This window comes from Crocodylus siamensis, chromosome 5, assembly GCF_052110815.1.
Source record: "Crocodylus siamensis isolate JL-2025a chromosome 5, ASM5211081v1, whole genome shotgun sequence".
NCBI lineage: Eukaryota > Metazoa > Chordata > Crocodylia > Crocodylidae > Crocodylus > Crocodylus siamensis.
Genome location: NC_143399.1, coordinates 15088085 through 15106977, shown reverse-complemented (window position 1 = coordinate 15106977; position 18893 = coordinate 15088085). Strand labels below are relative to the sequence as shown.

Here is an 18893-nt window from a genome sequence, read left to right as displayed (position 1 = left end):
CCCGGCAGTTGGTGTGCAGGCTCCACAGCTCTCCCACGGTCAGGGCTTGCCCTCTCGACTCTCAGTGTCTCTCCCTACTCGGGATGGGTTTTGGCTTCCCCGGACTTTTTAGGGGTCTGGGCAGGGGTAGTCCCTCCCCGCTGTCTTTTCAGATCGGTGTAGCCTCCCCGATCCTTAATGATGGCTGCGGTTCCAGCCCGCGGCACGGCTCTGCTTCTCTCCGCACTCACCAAAATGCAGCTCAATTACCCGGGCAGTCATCTGTCTCATATCTGACCTGTCTTCTGGAGTCCCAACCTCACGGCTTTCTCTGGTATCCCAGGTCAGAATCCTTTTCCACTTTTCCTTTCTTGGGGTCTCGATTAACCCCGAGCTTGTCCTCTTGTGCCCAAAGGCAATTTCTCCTTCACCTTCTCTCCCTCTTATCCTTCAGGTCTGGGCCTCATTGGTTCTCTGTGGGCGGGGCCCACCCCCATGTTGTAATTGTCTTCAGCTGCCCCTGTTCCTTTAGTAACAGGGTCTGAGTCAGGGCCCTGTTACATTCATTAAAAAAAGTCTCCTGATGGCTCAAGGGTAGGAAGAGTAAAACAACCAGAGCCCAATCTTGCCTTGTGAAGAATCCTGCTGACAGAGGCCTGCGTATTATGGAGTTAAGGGCTAGATGCAGAGCTCATTCCCAACAATGGGAAACTTTCCATTGCTTTCAGTGAGCAGCGCTCCATAGGTGATGACACCAAGGGATTTGAAGCATTGCTCTAGAGGCTTAAACAAAATGAAAGTGCTGAGAGAGAGGAGTGAAAATGATTTCTAGGGGCTTGTCCAGGTATCTGTCACAGTGCCATGTGCAAAAAAAAAATCATTCCCACTGTTTCCCTCCCTCTGAGATGCAGCAGGGAAATCAATACCTATTGGTTTATAATGCAGAAGTGGCCCAATCAGCTGTTCTGGGTTTTGTTGACTCTGTGGTTGTCAATGGAACTTAATTTTTAAAAATCAGATTAGGCTGTCAGTGGCAAGGCTAGATTTATCATTTATCATCTGCCTGAGAGATGAAATTTAACAAGTGCCTCAGCTAGAACGCCACGGAGATCAATAGCATCACACGGCAGGCTAAACGCACTCATTCAGCGAAGCCAAATGACATTTCAAGGCTGCCCTTTCCGTGGCGTGCAGGCAATGGGCACAGATAGATCTGTTGAGTTAGCGCCCAGCAGCTTCACCCTAAAAAACACTCGGGCCAAGTCTTATTTAATTTGGCCTTCTCACTCAACAGGAATCCCCTCCATCTGCCTCCCAGCATCTCCCCAGAGCACCCAGATACCTCCACCCCATCCTACTTGCTTCTTCACCATGGGCAACTGGTGCCTCCTGAATCTGGGGGGGGCACAATTTGTGGGTGGGCCAAAAGCCGCATATCCACGCGTGGCCCAAGCGCTGTTTCAGGGGCTGGCCTGGCTTAGTGCCCCCCCGCCCCAACATGTCACCAGCCCACGCTGCAAAAAAACTGCTTCAGGGCTGGGGGGGGCAAGCACAGCACTCTCCCCTGGGCCGCCCCCAGCACTTTTGGGGGCCAATCTCAGGGGACATGTGCCCCCCCTGCCCTGTGCCCCTCCTACCAGCCTGTGCTCCTCATATCTCATAAGCCTGTCTCCTGATATCTGGCTTCTGTGCCAGCTATAAATCTAACCCTTCATGTAGCTGCCTTCTTCAGTATTCTCCCCTAGCAAGGGCTTGATGCAAGTTTCCAGCAGTGGATAGCTGGCCTGGACTACCTTTTCTGAAGATTTCCTTTTTATCTCACCTCCGAACAGCCAGCCATGCTTACCTTCCCAGGGCACAGGAGCCCGCTTCCCTGCTAGCTGCCTCTTCGCTGTAGGGAGTCAGCCAGATCCTGACTGCTTCCCACCTGGACTGTAGCTTTCCCCTCAAGGGTTAAGCAGGCGGCAATCTCTTTTCATACAACTAGGGGATGCAGAACTAAAGGAGCAGTGAGCATTAAAGGCAAATGTATAACACACAACTACAGAGACAGCAACCTAGCAGAAAGAATTAGCTTTAAGTGGAGGGTAAAACTAGAATATTTTGTCAATTGCTCCACCTAGTGACACTTCTGTGGAAGCAGCCACGGGACAGACCATAGCATTGGTACGGACAAACCCCCTGTAGCTACAAGCACATGCAGCTTTTCTGGCCAAAGCTTTGCACAATTGAGTCTGGATTTTGACAAAAAATTGCTGTTCCTGCAAAAATTCAGCTATCATTTTGCAAGATGTCTTTGGCCTGATTCCATTTTTCCTTAGTCCACTTTCACAGTGATTTGTCATCTCTGAATTCAGAGAACAATTCCTAGCTTACATGCTATGTTAAATGAGATGGAAATTAGATCTGGTAAGTAAACTATTGAGCCATTTCAGAGTCCTAGAGAATTGCTACACACTGCCAAGAGGTAAATCTTAGCACAGAGTGTCTGGAATTAGTGTCTTGTTAAAAAAAAAAGACAAGCTAAATATAATGACTGGAGGAATTGTCAATAGCCAGTGGTGCAGGTGGCTCTAGATCAACGGTTCTCAATTTTTTCAGACTATAGGCACCCCTCGAAAAATGTCAGCTCTTAGTTTTCGACAGTTTTTAGACTACAGAAAAATAGTCAAGTAATAATTCTGTTGTACAGAACTTGGAAAGATCACGACAGGTCGGAACTCCTATTTGAACTCTCTGGCGAATTATGTGTGCGCACCTAACAGTGTGCCCCCATGATGCTCTTGACAGGATTTTGTGGCACCCTTGTTGAGAATCATTGATTTAGACCAAGATTTCAAAGTTCAGCCCACTCCACACTTCAGCAATGGCTTGATCTGCTCGGGAGAGGAAGACCAGGTACAACGTTGGCAGCCAGCTCCAGGTTCAAAGTACAAACTCCATGCTACATGCAACTAAGGGGAGTCATTTTCATAAATGCCCCTGATATACAAGGACATTTGATGGCTGACACTTGATTGAGGTTAGACACATCATTGCAATGATTTGCTTAGGGTGGATCCTGCCGTGGGCAGGGGCTGTACTAGATGACCTCATGTGGTCCCACTTTCCTGTAAGTAACATTTGATGCCTTGCCTGGCATTTGGCCCTCACGGGTTCTGCTGTCCCACAGAAGAACATTAGGAGTTACCCCATATAGACTAACCCTTGTATACTAAAAAGGCTTCCCAAAATCTACCCAGCTTTTCCTGAACATGACACAGAAACATTTTGACCTCCATGTACCACGGAAGAAATAGCCAGACAGTGATTACCCTTTAAATGCCTTTGAGAAACCAGGAAGATGTTAAGACCCCAAATCCTGCTGGAAGCTCGTGGTACTTTTAGCAGGACTCCTGATTCCCTGCCAGAAAAGGTTAATTTTCTTTTTTGTAAGGGAAGGAAAAACTTCGCTCAATAAACCATTTTCTGCTTAAGAAAGAGCAGTAATTTAAAGTCCATTTGGCCACAAAATCGTAATTTGTCCAGTTTTTGCCACTTCCCAAGCTGCAAGGAGATAATTGACTTCTGACAACATAAATGGCTTAGAGCAGGAGAGTTATGTGCTGTTCCTCTGCTTATCTGGCAGCAATACTAAAATGCGTAACTAGGAAGACAGATAAAACCGTCTCACATGGGCTCGATCTCATGACTAAACTTCACAGAATAAAATTGCTTTTCAATAAGCAGCAGAGATAATGGGCCAATGTGATATCAAGAAGAAGTTTGACTAGACGAACTGAGGGCGGGAGTGGGGAGCAACTGAGAAGGTCATGGCAGAGAACGCTATTCAGGGGGGATATTTCCGAACGTGAACACGGGTCTGGAGTCTGACGCGCCTGTTGAGAAAAGCCAGTGTCTTTGGCATGTTGCTGCTGCGTACTGCAGACTCAGCATCTGAACTATAACTTTCCAATCACAGCTGCTAATGCAAGGGAAACCACTTGGAAACTGCAGTCTGCTGCTTTTTGAGAATATGCCTCACCAGTGCATTGCTCCACCCTGTTTGCTAGCCTGTCTCCAGTGGTTCAGAAGGGGAAACAGGGGCCTAGTTCTTCCTTCACGGTGCGGGCTCACCTGTGCAATGCTGTAAGTGAGCATCCATCGGGAAGGGGGTTGAACTTCCATCCCGGCCTCTAGCGCAGAGTGGTATGAAAACGGGAAATGTGAAGACAGGAATGGCTTAATCCACCGAGTACAAGATGCTCTGAATAATATGGTAGACGCACCTAAAATTGGAGGGCAAAGCCAAGACACAGGGATTCTGATTCCCGCCTCTGCCACCTGGACTTCCATGGGCCGGTCACTAAGGGGCAAATCCTTCGCCCTTGCTCACAGTCATAGGAGCTGGGCCTGTTGCTGGGAAAATGCACAGAGAAGGGAAAAGCAAGGTTTTCCCTTAAGGCCAGACAGCAGCAGTTTTTGGCCTGCCCTTTGCTAAGGGGAGGGTGGGAGGAGCCACATAGGATGTGAACTGCTTGCTGTTCACCCAGTCCTGCCCTTGACCCTGCAGGAGGCCCTGCACCCACAGCAGGGGCAGGTTTTGCTCCATTTGCACTGTTGAACTTCTAAGTGACCTGGGGCTGCCCTCCTTGCAGGCTGCAACCGTGGGGGAGGGACGGGACACACCAGGTTAGGCAAGCAGTGTGGGCACCCCCCACTGCATCACACTCAGATGGCTACACCGTGTGCTCATGTGGTCCCAACCGCCCCCTCCACTTCCCAGGCTGTGCTGCACCCCCCCCCCCCCCCCCCCCGAAGGCAGCAGGCAGGGAAGCTGGAGGAGGGAGGGGAGCCCAGACTGGCTGCTGTTTCAGCAGGAGTGATGGAGGCTGCAACTTAACCCCTTGCATGCTGCAGATTGGACCCTGATCTATAAGGATGGCATAGAGAAGTCAGCTACTCATGGGAGGGTTCGGAGGGGAAAGCAGAGTTGGCATTGCCAGAGGGCAGCACTGGAATTTGACACATGAAAGCAAACTCCAGCAAACCCTCCCCGTATGGGAGATGCAGCATGTGGGGTTATTTGCACTAGTGTCTTGAGGCATACTCTTGGCTGCCACTGCTATGGACTTCCCTCAGCTCAGCCCATAGTGCCTTGAAAAAGGTTTCAGGAAGTTTTCCTGCTGGCTGGCAGGGGATGCATCTCTCCTGCCAGCCAGGCTTTGATCACACAGAGCCCCTTCCCAACAGGAGGGCAGAGATCTACAACCACAGGGCCTGGCTGCACATTGGTGTATGGGAATAGCCCCACGGTCTGTTGTAAACATTGCAATGATCTGACAAAAGGCTTCTTCCTTCCTGCAGGCTTAACTAGGAGGGGAGCCACACACAATAACCCTCCACTGGCCTGCACTCACCTTGCAAAGGTCCAGCTCTTGGGGCACGACCCTGTTACCTCCATATAAATCAGAAACAACTCGCCCAAAGGTAAAGGCATCCCTTGGGTGGGACCAGTGAGAGAGGAGTGGCTGGTCCCAAAATTTTCAGCATGGCTAATAGATACGAACCTGCTCTGCACCCGGGTAGGTGTCACATCAGACTTGACCAGCCAGGTACGCGAGTGTTCATGTTACCTGCTTAGCTAAAGCAAAGACCTCATTACCAACAACGGCTGTGGGGAAACTCGGTTGCTCACTAAGGCGTCTCTATCTAGACCACAAGCCGCGAGCTACGGGTGTTTACATGCATCCTTTGGAACGTGCACGGCTGCGGGTCTGTTCGGGACTGGAATGGTGGAAGCCACCAGATGGTGCTATGACAACCTTTACATGCCATTTCGAGTGAGTGGGCAGTGTAGTCTTTCAAGAATTGCTGTATTGTGATTTTTTTTCTGAAAACAAGTATGGGCCATTGCAAACAGCTGCAAGCTGCTGTCTGCTTGGTATCTGTAGTGAGAATGAATTCTTGGAGCAGAGCTTCTTTCTGGGCACTGGTACTGGCCTTTGGACAGATATCCAGAAGCAGGGCTTGCCCGTGGGAGTTGTGATCAGCTCTGTGCAAGGAAAAAGAGGAGGGCAAGGGAGGGAGGGAGGGAGGAGGGAAGATGCTCAGAATTGCATCTCTTTGATTTTCCTGATGGAAACAAACCTGCCAGGCCCAGGCATCTCCATGTGGTGGGCAGAAAGGTGAGCATGTGGTTTGTGATTTCTGTCATTTGGTAGATGGATTTTAATATTTGCTGCTCATCTAATGTCACATAAAATAAGCAAGCAAACCGGCATTTCTCCAGCAGCACGTGCTCAGGACACCAGGACTTTGTCTTCCCATGCTTTCATCTACTTCCAACACTCCCACGCCATTTATACAGTCTCTCTCAAACTGCTATAAAGGAAAGGTAAGATATCAAGAGACAGGTTTGCTTGTTTTGAAAAATGACTTTTTCCTGGAGCAAAGAAGGAGGGAGAGAGTAAACGCTCCTTAGGCGAAAAGAAGCCCACAAAAACGCGAGGCTCTTGTTCTCCAACTCCAGTTTGTGGCAGTGAGCAGAGGCTATGCAAGGAGCCCGAGTTTCTTCTTTACTGGGAGAAAACAGTGGTTATATGAAATGTAATGTAGGAACTTTGCACAGCATGTGCACATGGAAATGTAATACCACCCTATCTACCCAATGTGAGGAGCACAGGAAAATAACCTGACCTACACAGAGATTTTTATTGGCAAAACTGTTTTGATTAGGGGCTGCATTTTAACAAATATATTAAGGTACAATTCATAATCCAAATACCATTGCACCAGCAATGAAGGTGCCTCGTACAGGAAAAACTGATTTCTAATTCCTGTACAGAAATAAACTCTTCAGATATAAGCATTGCTCCGGCTGTATTGGTATTGTTTAAGCCAGGGGTGTCCAACCTTTTTGAATGTAGGGCCGGATCACGAACTTTTTATCACCCAGCAGGCCGGCGAGCCATATTCAAAGATGTCACAGGAAGTGGTATCACATCAGGAAGTGATGTCACATGACCTTTGACACCAATGAAGTTGCAGGAAGTAACAATGAAATGGGTCTAACCTGTTCAAAACTCTCCCTCTATAGCATCCACCTCTGCCATTGTTCAGGATAGGATACTGAGTTAGATGGACCATGGGGCTGACCAAGCATGGCACTTTTTATGCTCTTATGTTCTTTGGCCGAGCTTCCCAACTATGGCTGAGATTTGCGAAACCGGGTAAATAGGCATGTTACAAAGTTGTCATAAAAGATTTGGAGCCCTCTAAATCCCATTTGTTTTAATGGAAGTTGGCCTTTTGACTCAGGTTTGAAAAAAATCTCAGCCCAAGGTGCCAACCAAATACGTCAAAATATATTTTGCATTTCTATGCAGTGCATCTATATGGGGCTCTCCAAGCATTTTACAGACACGAAATGAACCTCAGGATGAGCCCAGCAACGTCAATCTGACGCGGTGCATGTGGGAACCTTGTCCCTTCCCCAGCTCTTCAGCAGCCCTTAGGAAGCTGCTGAGGGGCTGGGGGAGGGACAAGGGGTGGGAACGAAAGTAAACCGTGTTTACTTTCGTTTCCCATCGCAGCACCGTGGGCCACAGAAAATGCCTTGGCAGGCTGCATGGCGGCCTGCGGGCCGTATGTTGGACAAACCTGGTTTAAGCAGTTGCGTGTATGGGGTGGGGTGGGGGAGTGGGGGCAGGGAGAACAAGATCTGGGATAAAATGAAAAAGATCTTTTCTTTTTCAGATACATGAACAGCAAAAGGTTTAATTTTATTCCTTTGGAAAGAACCTAGATATCCCAGGATTGTCCATACTAACAAGATGTTCTTTGCAGCTGAGAAGGAAAACAATGACTCTGACAGTGTTTTAAACAGTGTAAATACACCTAAATTATGGATACAGAAGTGTGAAACTGTGGAGGAAGATGATAATGGAATTATACATCAATGCTCTCTGTACGACAGTAAAAACTAATGTTTTATACATGTGTAATGTTAAATTAATTCATTTCAGTCCTTTCAGGCAAAGGTACATTAACTGCTCCATCTCAACATAATCATATTACCTCAATAGACCCTCTATGTCACATTTCCTTGGTGGTAATCACCATTTGATTAATTACAGGAATTTAGTGGCATTACAGCTATTCCTCAAACAGAAGTCTAATTTGACACAATCCTCTTATTATTCCAGGTTAAACTTACTGTCTGGAAGCTGACTACCCTCCAGTGCCACGATGGTGCGTCTGCATGAACATCCTTTCATGCCGTGCTGGCTAGTCACAGAGGCTAGTCGTTGTCAGCAGGGACAGAGCACAAGATAATTTGCTCCTCTGGGACCTAGTAAAACTACAGGTGAAACAGCCTGTAATGGGGAGGCAGAAATGCAAGGGACAGGCTCTTTTTTTTCCCTTTTCCTTTTTTTTTTTTAATGAGTCTCCTGCCCTCTTCTTTGTGGTGATAGCCTAGAAAATGCAAACAGATCGGAGCTGACAAGTTGGGACGCTGAGCTTGTCATTTACTGCATCCTGCTGATCACAGCTTATTCACTTCTTTATGGAAGTAAACAACAGTGACAACTGAATTTTGTGACCCTACAGCTGAGGCTCCTTTAAGCGGACCTCCGATCAGCTTGTGGCTGTGGGAGCCCATGCAGATTTCCTCTGTGGTGTAGCTTGCTCCTCTGCTGAACGGTCCCTTGGACCTCTGACCCTTTGAGTCCTCATCTCCATTCGCTCGTTTCTTCCTTCTCTGCTGCCCATTCTGGAACCCTGTATTCCCGACCTTTTGTGGGATTTCCTTGGCTAGAACGAACTGCTTAATACTCCAGTATCGTTTGAATCAGAAAATTGTGTTTTAATGGCATGTGCACAAGCTGGTCCCTCTGACAGCTGCACTCCAAGAGCAATTTGTTTACGGAGATGAAGGGACTCGGCTGCCTGTCACTACCTTTCTGTTCAGTCCCCTCCTTAGAGCAGTTCATGCTCCTACTGGAAGTATGGTAATGAGCCCTGCTTACAACAGGGAACATTAGACATGGTACAATCAAATTATATGTGGACTCACTGTGGATTCTCCTCAAGTAAAAAAGCTGAACAGCCGCTTATGTAATTGAACTTTAATTGGAATCTTTGGAAGTCATAAAACATCTTATTTTACTGATATACATAAACATACAGTCAATTTGTTTAATTGCTTTTTGCCCTTGCACAGAGACAGATAAAGTTTTAAACAAACCAGAACACCTAGACCCAGACAAGCGCAATGCAGATTCGATTATGTAACTTGGTCCTTTATATACAGCACTTGCTTTTCCACATGGTCACTGGTTTATCAATTAGTTGCAATGCAATGCAATTTTTGGCAGTAGTATACTTAACACAGAGAAAAAGTGCAAATTACATGAAGCAATAATGTCATCTCCAATCTGAGCAATGAGAAGTGCAAATATCTCAGCCCATAAATTCTAAATTTTTATATCAACAAGTGTGTGCATAAAAGCATGAAAAATGGCCATGTAAAATTTAATTGTGTGTTGCACTATTTAAAAAGAACGCATTTAATGGATTTTTGACGATAGACAGAATATTCTTTAGATTTAGGTTACAACTTAAGTAATATATTATCAAGATGCCTCTTCAAGATTCATCTAAGTATGTTTAACTTTTATATACTATGGAAATCAAAGACAACTTGTTAAAAATTCCCCTAATTGGTATAGCTGGATAAATTTTTGTGCGTTTTATAAATAAGATTTCACTAACATTTCACATTAACAAATCAACCAGCACAATGAAAATCCATTTCAAAACATAGATCTCTTTCAGGCACTATTTATGGAATACCCACAAAATATTCCAACAGGTTAATGCACTTAGTGATTACCTAATAGTTAGATATCATTTTAAAGGAAATAAGGAAAATATTTTCAATGACAACTGATCACATCTTGCTTACTTTATCTATTCCTTCTACTTTTCTTTATACAATCACAAGAATACACGTTCCAGTTAAACCATACTTATAACACAAGCCTTTTACTAGTGTTACTTAAAACGCTGCGTGCCAGCAGAATTCCATTCATAGAGAAATTATTTCCCACAAAACTGGCTGATTTCAATAGTTTCCCTCTTTTTTCCAGATTCATTTTCCTTGCTGCTTCATCATAAATTATATCTATATTACACTGAGTTGCTTTCTGCATGTCATCAGTATTCATGCAGTTAGAGCAATTAAACTACAACAGCTTGAATTACCACTAATCTGCTTGCCCAGTTCACTTGCTAAATCACTAAGTGGCATTGTACAAAAACAGACTTTAGCAATTTGAAGTACAGGCTGCTGGATGAAGAACTGTCCTTTAGGATAAAGCAAAGGTTCCTTCTCACACAAGCTGACACCAGGCGGGCTGCTGGAAGCTTGCAAATGGTTCATTGGTTCAGGCTGCCTTCATTTAGTCCTCAGTGCTGCTGGGAATCACAGTGCAGGGGGATGATAACTCACTAGCTTTTATGCCCGCTGAATTAGAATATCACATTATTGAGTCAAACTTTGGCCTCTGTACAATTAAAATTATGGACACTAGTGCTGCAACCCAGCACAATTACAGCTGCACTGACAGAACATCTCAGCCCAAACAGTTCTTGTTCTATAAACATTTAATTAGAACAGAATAAAACATGTTGCTCACTTTGCATCAATATATTAAAAAACTTGGAGAGAGATTCTAAAAGATGGAAAAAAAGACAGTTTTCCTCCAGTTTTCCCCCAAAGTTAAAGGCTTCAAATTGACATATCATCTTAATTATCACTGACTAACTTCCCTAGACCTATCCAGAGAGATAGCTATGAGAAGTTAGCATTTGACTACCAGACTTACTGTGCAGAGCACAAATAATTTCCCAGAGGAGAATTTGATATTTCATCATTTGGAACAGTGGTAATTTAATTACATTGCTAATGTTTTCTGGCATACTTGAAGGGACAATTAGCATAAGTAAATCATGAGCGAGATGACAAGTCACTTAGCATTTATTTCTGCTCATCAGATGAGATCAAACAATATTCTAAATTCTCTTTTGTGTGTTGGTTGTTAATTCCAGCTTCTGCAGTTATACTAGGGATTGGTCTGGGGTAGACTGATATTTTTGCAAGTACGGTACTTATTAAAGTTTTCTAAGTTAACCTTGTTGAGAGAAAACAGAAGTGACAAGATATCTGAGAAGTAATAGGAAAAAAAATTACTGAGCAGTAAGCTTCATTTATAAGACTAAATGAAACCATAGATATATACAACCCACTCAGGCAATGGGATACAAATATGATAATCTTAGCTGAAGTTTGCTTTTCATCTCACTCAGGACTGTACATTATTACAGCAGCTCTACCAATGTTCTAAAATAATTGCATTCATCTCTGCAAGTTCAATGAGATTCATGATAACACTGTTAATGTTACAGTTCCTTTTTGGCGTTTCAGAATAGCTACAGCTTGTTCATGAGTAACACCTTCCAGAGCTTCTCCATTAACTGCTAAAATTTGATCGCCACGCTTCAATCTGCCATCATCTGCAGCTGCTCCCTGCAAACAACAAAACATTATGTTAGAGGCCAGCAGAAAGTCAGCCCTGCCTTCTGTTAAAAAGACTCATGGATGAGATGAGGAGAAGGATGGCACCGGAAGTCTCGCCTTAATGTAAAGTGACAGCACCAGAAATGATGATATGGAGGAAACTACTTTATACATTAAACCCTTGTATAGAGAGGGTTGCCATCATACCCAGGGGTAGATCCAGGATTTTGTTAATGGAGGTGTAGAAGTAATGACTGCTGCAGGGGTGGCTGTACCCCTGCTCCTAGCTTCCTACCACCTCCACCCCACCACTGGGGCAGGCAGACTACCCTGCAGGAGCATCAGGCAGGGACTTTTTAAAGTCCCCCAATCAGGTAATAATCTTCCCTTACACCTCTTGGTCCCTTCCCCTCCCCTCCCCTTACTCACCTACCCAACCTGGTGCTGCTGCTCTTGCTGTTCCTGTGTGCCCTGGCTGCCCTAGGGCTATGGGGAGGAGGCCCCAGAGCTGCTCTTGCCCTGCTCCACCTGGACTGCATAGCTGGTCAGGCTCAGCAGGGGACAGCAACAGCAGCAGGCAGGTTCCCTCTCTCTGAGCCTGCTCCTGGGCTGACAAGAAACACCCAGGGGACCAGGAAGGGAGGACAAACCTGCCTGCTGCCACCACTGCCACCGTCCCTGGCTGAGCCTGGCTCCCCATAGGACCTGTTGTGGCAGGATAGAAGTAACTCTGGAGCTCCAAATCCTGACACAGCTGAGGACAGCAACAATGGTGAGTGGGGGCGGTGATGGGAGAAGTGGGGACATGCCTCTGAGGAGAGGGGAGGGGAAGAATCCTTACTTGCTTCAGGGACCTCCCCAACTCCTACTCATGTGACATCAACTGAAAGAGGAGGTGTATCGGCACCATTGCACCCCCCACCTGCATCTACCCCTGGTTGCACCAACCAAATAAATGGTAAAGAAAAGACAGCTAAACACATAAGAACTAAAATGTAGAAACACAGAGAAAAAGAGACAGGTTGAAAATATGTGTTTGAAAATGCCTGTTAAAATAACATTTTCATTTCCTAATGCCTGTTTTAACTACAGAACTTCCATATGTATTACTGGAGAAGGTCTGCTCCAAACGCCATGACACTTCCACATGGCCACCTTTCCTAGGGAGGAAAACCAACAGTTTTTCCCAAACCAACAGTATCTAGATAGCACTGCCTAGGGGAAAGAGAAAGACCTGTAACTGGAGATCTGTGAAAAGCAAGAATGTAAAGAGGGTACATGTTACAAAATACCTGCAGAGACTGGGAAAGGGAAGCAAATGGATGCTTATAAATCTAAATGTTAATTAAAACTCCCAATATGTTTCAGATTTCCACATGTGTAATTGAGGAGAGAACTGTAAGAGGCTGTGGTATAAGATACCTCACAATAGTCTGCAATGAGTATTTTTAACATGAATTTTGCTACATTATGACATTTTATGTTGAAGTAATTTAATATAAGCATTAATTGAGGGGGAGCAAACACAAAACACAACACATTAGAGCTGACACATTCAGGTTCTGAGCCCTAGGATGTCTGGATCTAGTTTTTGTACAAGCTGTACTTCATACTGCTTGGACCTCCGTTCCTCAACTGATGGTCTAATACGTACAGCAAGTCAATATATTTATCTGGAGTCTTTCTGTTCTGCCTCTGCAGAGGCAATTCCAAAGCTAATTCTATTCAAGTATATGCACATGGTAATTTCAAGAAAGCAGGCCATGTTCCCTGCTCTGCGGCTATGAGACACAGGCCCTGAAACAATTTTGCATCATGTTTCTTATTTAAGTAATATTTATTTTTAAAGTAAAACCATGCTGCTACTCTCTATGTGTGCATTTTCATATTTATAACCTCCTGTAATAATGAATAGAGGAAACGCTTCCAATGTACATCTACAATTTCAAGTACTAAAATTAAAAGCTGCAGCAGAAAGAATTTGTTAGAGAAGGGGTGCATCTACACGTTGTCGTATCGTGACGTTGCTATGGCACTACTGGAAATACTAAAGCATGGCGCAGAGCATGAGATTACTGCGCTGTGTGGGCAGTTCACCCTTAGATTTCCCCGCTACATCACCATAGCAGTGTGCTATATCCAGGGAGTGCGCTGCTACAGCAACGTAGCTGGCGATCACATGTAGACCCGCGTGATCGCTATGTTGCCATGGTGTGCCATACAGTAATGTAGCATGTCACTATGTTGCCATAGGGCAATGTGCAGACATGCCCAGAGTGGAGGAAACCTATCATTAGGAGTAAACAGGCTCACATCCCAGTCTACCACACAGCTCTCTGGTGGTACCAATAGTTTTCTCAGCTCTCTGCCTGCTCCCAGGTTCTGCTACATCTTAATTCCTACATATTATCATTTCCAGTGCTGTCATTTGCTGTTAAAGGTGGGGCTTCTAGTGCTGGCATCCTCTTCCATTCGTCCATCCATCGTCTTTACAGCCACTCCATTTTACTTACTATCATGACCAATTTATTATGGACTGTTTTTGTGTCCCTTACTTAATAAAACATTACCCTGCCCTGTTCACTAACATTAATTCAATGTGTTACTGATTTTAAGATTCAGAACTCTTTTTTCTGCAGCCAAGGCTACGATACCATGCTGGCCAGTGCCAAGGGTGTTGGCAGAGGCATGCTGCATGGGGATGTTGGGAGCACTTCTGCTGTGCCATCCCTTGGGAGTCTGTCTCTCCTCAGGCAGTGGTTAAGTCTGCAAAGCAGTGGCAGGGCTGTATTTCCTTTATCCTCTTATTCTAGAAATTAAGCACCATTACTGTGTAAGAGGTAGTCATTTGGCTGGGGACTTCTAGATCCCCTCTGGCTTTACTGGGCATAACCTTTTGAAAGAGAGTGGAAGGTTTTGTCTTTGTCAGCGCTCCCCATATTCCTCTTCTAAATGTGACCCATCCTTGCATTCATTTCTAAAGGTTTAAGTAAATCTTGGCTGGGTGACATCCTGCACCTGGTTTCCTTTCTGGGGTCAGCCCTGACACAAACCTGCTCAACGAAGGTACTACATAAAGATAATCTCAGCCTGTAGCATGGCTGGTTAATTAATCGAGTCTGCTAGAGCGTGGCAGATACTGTGCTCCGGCAGGCTCCTACATCTCATATATCAGCATCCCTGCACTTAAAAATGGCATTAAATGAGCTTTAGTTCAAGTGCCCCCATCGCCATTTTTAAGTTCAGGGATGCTGATACACGAGACACTGTAGCGTTTTAATTAGAGAGCCACTCTAATTAAAGTGCTGCCTTACCTCCATTCCTGCCCCCAGAACATGTGTAGAAGTGCTCAGAATGTCACAAAGCATCTTTGGGGCCTCAAAGGCTTGTTCCCCTTTAATAGCAGCCTGGAGAGAAACCTAGCTGAAGGTTGAGAGATGGGGGGATACTACACCACCCTGGCACACTCACTCTAAGGCTCCTTGCTGCTGCCTCAATGGTATATGGCCACGATGTGCCTGAAAACCAGGTCTCTAGTTTTCTGTCTTTGTCTACTGGTTGGGAAAGACTCTACCCCAGCCATTCATACTGGGAGAGACCATTAAAAAGGAATATATTTATACAAAATAGGAAGCTTTAAATGTTATTATTTTTCTCCGTAATGTTAAAGGAGGACTATTCTTCCTCCCAATTTCTCAAGGAAATTGTAGGCACAGCTATGTAAAACACAGCAACACACCATAAGGTGTTCCACTGAAAATAATACATTTACTGCTTCAATGGCTAAAGTCTTAAGGTAACCAGTGACCTCATATGTAGGCTGTATTGCTGCAGCTGCATGCAGCTGTGATACCAAGGTTGTGAATGTACTGATGGCATTAGGACCAGAGAGCTACATTAATCTCCAGGCATTGAGCCAAAAGATGATAACAACAGCATACTCTCCATCTGGGCTGTCTCTGATAGATTTTGGAGTCATCACACAGAAAGTGAGCGACTAAAAATGCTCTTGCAGAGCCTACACAAGAGGTTACTTGAAGGGGGCTCTGAAATTTGAGGACCCGTTCCAGAGTCTTTTCTTGTTTTGCACGGGGAAGCAGTTCTTGGTGCCATGAGAATACAGAACAATTTACGCAGCCACTGGCCTATGGTATTTCACAAACCTCCAATATTGATGCAGGAAGAGAGGGCTTGATGAGGCCCAGCTTTCCTAGAGAGGAAACCCTAGGAAATAGGTTTTAGTGTATATCCCAGATCTCACAAAACAGAAGTGTATAAATAGCACCACCTCAAGAAACACGAAGGCTCTGGGTCCAGTCAATGACTCTTAATGCACATATACCCAGACAACATGCTTTTGGGAAAATGTGTTTGTTCTGGATCTGTTATCTATGCCTAACATAATGGGATTTTCTTAAAAAAGATTATATATGAAGGAAGAAAAAAAAAGATACCTTGGCAAATATAGTCTTGACATAAATGGGCAGGTCTCCATGGGGACTTCCATACCCCCCTACAATACTAAAACCCAGTCCGTCTGAGCCTTTCTCCAAAGTAATAATCTTAGGCTGAGGTGCTCTGAAAACACAATGAATACCACTTAGAAGAGCAGTACAGATGTACAGGGGACTTTCTGTAGAAGGAGCAATTTCAAATAGATGTTTATCTTGTAAACTGTTTTCTATATTTTCACAAACCACACCTCTGACCCTATGTTGAAATGCACTTCTGTGCACCCCGCTACCCAGGCAATGTCGCTTTGGCTTCAGCTGTCTATAATTACGTTACTAGAACTCAGGAAGAGTATGTTGTTCTGCAATAGCAGATCCTGATTCTGGATGAGACCCACTTTTACTAGTTTATGGATACTACATGTGTTGCACAGGTTCATCTTTGTCATCTCCAGTTTATGTGGGTAGTGAACTTGTAGTATTATTTCATGGCACCAGAATTTCATCATATGATTTTAGAGGTAATGGATTACATCCTACTCTATTTTAGGCATTTAATTAGTAATTAGGCATCTAGTGGCTAGATCCTATTCCACCTCTTAGACTTACAAGTGTGACTGTATATCACCCTATTCAAAACCATGAGAAACTAATAATACAAAAGGGTAAATGGGCCATTCTCTGTTGGGGCACTTTTGCACCTAAGGTTTAAGGCTAAGTTATACTATAAAAGGAAGTTATACTATAAAAGTAATGGTTTTCCCAGGATGCCTAAGTGCCAATTAGAAGTCTAGTAGCTGGAATAGGATCTGTCCCAACATGCCACGGACAGAGCACAAAACCTAGAAACTAGGGGCACGCATGTTATACATGTCAGTACTACTTCAGAATCATAGTTTAAACATAAGGAAGGCAGTTGCATGTGCCTAGCAATAACCACTCTGGGCAGAATAGTTTGGGGCATCTCTGCTTAAAATATAAAATCATAATCTATAGATGGATTTTTTCAGGTCACCATTTCTTTAATAAAATAGCTAACATTTGTGCTTATCTATCTAATTCTTTATCACACTTTCAAAGTTATGTGTCCTTGTAACTTTAGTGTAGAAAAAGCCAACAAAAGTACTACTAGGTACAGCATTAAAGGACACTGCTTTCAAGGAAGAGGGATAAAACTAAACAGCTAAGAACTCAGAAGGCTTTTTTTTGTGTTTACAAAGCTTCAAAAGACCCCAAACTGGATTTCAATTATGTAAAATAAATAAAATGAAAAACAAATAGCAAAAAGTCAAAAGGGACATGAAGAGTTTGGAAGGGCTGAAGAAATATTAAAGAGCTGAATACATGAAGGGCATGGCGAAATGACAACAAACTAACCACCATAGCTTTTAGATATCTGAAAGGAGTAAATGCCAGGAATGGAAAGAAATTATTTTGGAGGTAAAATTAAATTAGGTGAGAATAAATGAATCTATCAAGAAAAAAAAATACCAGTATAGTGAGATCCACTGCAGAATAATCCCCAAAGGAAAGTGGTAGAATCCAGTCACTTGAAACACTTACAGCAAAACTAGAGAAAGCACTAAAAAGAAGGGTATGGCAAAGCACAATACTGCATGACTAGGCATGGTTATATCATGCCATGTCATGACATATACAGGTCTTTCACCTCTGATGACTATATGTCCATGAAATAGGTGGTCAGACCTCTCTCTATAATCTTTTCCATTGTTAAGGGAAAAGATTCCAGGGACAAAGGAACACAAAGTTTTGCTGCATGTTTTGCAATGTTCATTTAAAATGCTAATTTTCTGAAGCTACTTGTTCAATTCTACAGATGACAGATACTGTAATTTTGGATTGCAATGACCACGGTACATTTCAAGTAAGCAAGTTGTGAGATAAAACCAGAATCATGACAACACATCAACTGGGGGAAAAAAAAGAGATGTGTTTTGTTTTGTTTTTTTAAGAAATCTATTAAGTGCTTGGAAAAACCACACCACGATATTTTGTGCTCATCATTACCAGTTTATGTTACCCATTGAAGACCAATATGATTCCATTACTATCCTAAAGAAGATGACAGTGAGCACGTAAAGTTGTAAATTAAGTGAGAAGGAAATGACAGGTGAAGAGACTCAGCCCACGATCCTATACTTGGTTAGGGGAAGGGAAGTGTTTGACTATCCTTTGAGCAGAATCTATGTCCCACAAACAGATACTCCAAAAGCAGTTGGTCTATACTTACTCCGAATCTTCTGAGTGGTGGTCAGAAGGGGTGTTAAGGTTACATCCAGCAGACATACTCTCCAGCTGACTGGCTATGGCACTGATATTGGTATCTGCTACAACCTGAAAATACAGATGCAAAAAAATATTAGTTATAGGCCTCACTGGTAAAACACAGAAGCAGCAAATGTGAACTACCATATGGGAAAAAGGTATTTTTAAGAATCAAAACTACAGATGAAAAAAAAAAATTCTTCCTATGGTAAACTTGAATCAAATGCAAATAATTGATTCACAAAGAAAAATGAATATAGCAGCCACCTTTCAGTCAGGTGACAGTACTATATTTATCCAAATCTGAGGGTAGATTTTGCCTGGAGACTTCAGACAATGTTAACGTTTGCACAGACCCTACACTGTGGGGTGGAGGGAGGCAAGGACAACAGAACATGGAGGAGAGACCACTGGTGCCCCAGGGCTGGGACAAGGACAAAATGGGTCAAGAAAGCTACTATGAAAACACAAGTATCCCACAAAGAAGGCCTTGCTTTGCTTCTAGTGAAAGCTCTGGAGACTTGTAGGACTAAAATTAGGTCCTGCCTTTGGGGGCTAAGTCTCCCAAAAGGACTGATCTGATGGCATGCAATGGGAACCTCAGTTTTTCTTCA

General features: G+C 44.0%; 1 protein-coding gene across 5 annotated transcripts in view; it reads right to left on the bottom strand.

Moving 5' to 3' along the window:
• Window positions 1-8001: 8001 nt before the first annotated feature.
• The window catches only part of PATJ (PATJ crumbs cell polarity complex component), a 238175-nt gene continuing 227283 nt past the window's right edge, over window positions 8002-18893 (bottom strand). Inside the window, exons 43-45 of one of the 5 annotated variants that reach the window (XM_090047198.1) lie at window positions 18245-18348; window positions 15997-16120; window positions 8003-11551 (exon numbers count right to left, since the gene is read on the bottom strand). In XM_090047198.1, coding sequence (XP_089903324.1) covers window positions 11405-11551; window positions 15997-16120; window positions 18245-18348 — 375 coding nt within the window. In that variant the 3' untranslated portion in view covers window positions 8003-11404. Of the gene's footprint in view, window positions 11552-15996; window positions 16121-18244; window positions 18349-18893 lie in introns of all 5 variants that reach the window. The other 4 variants (XM_090047196.1, XM_090047199.1, XM_090047201.1 and 1 more) reach the window with 4 other exon arrangements.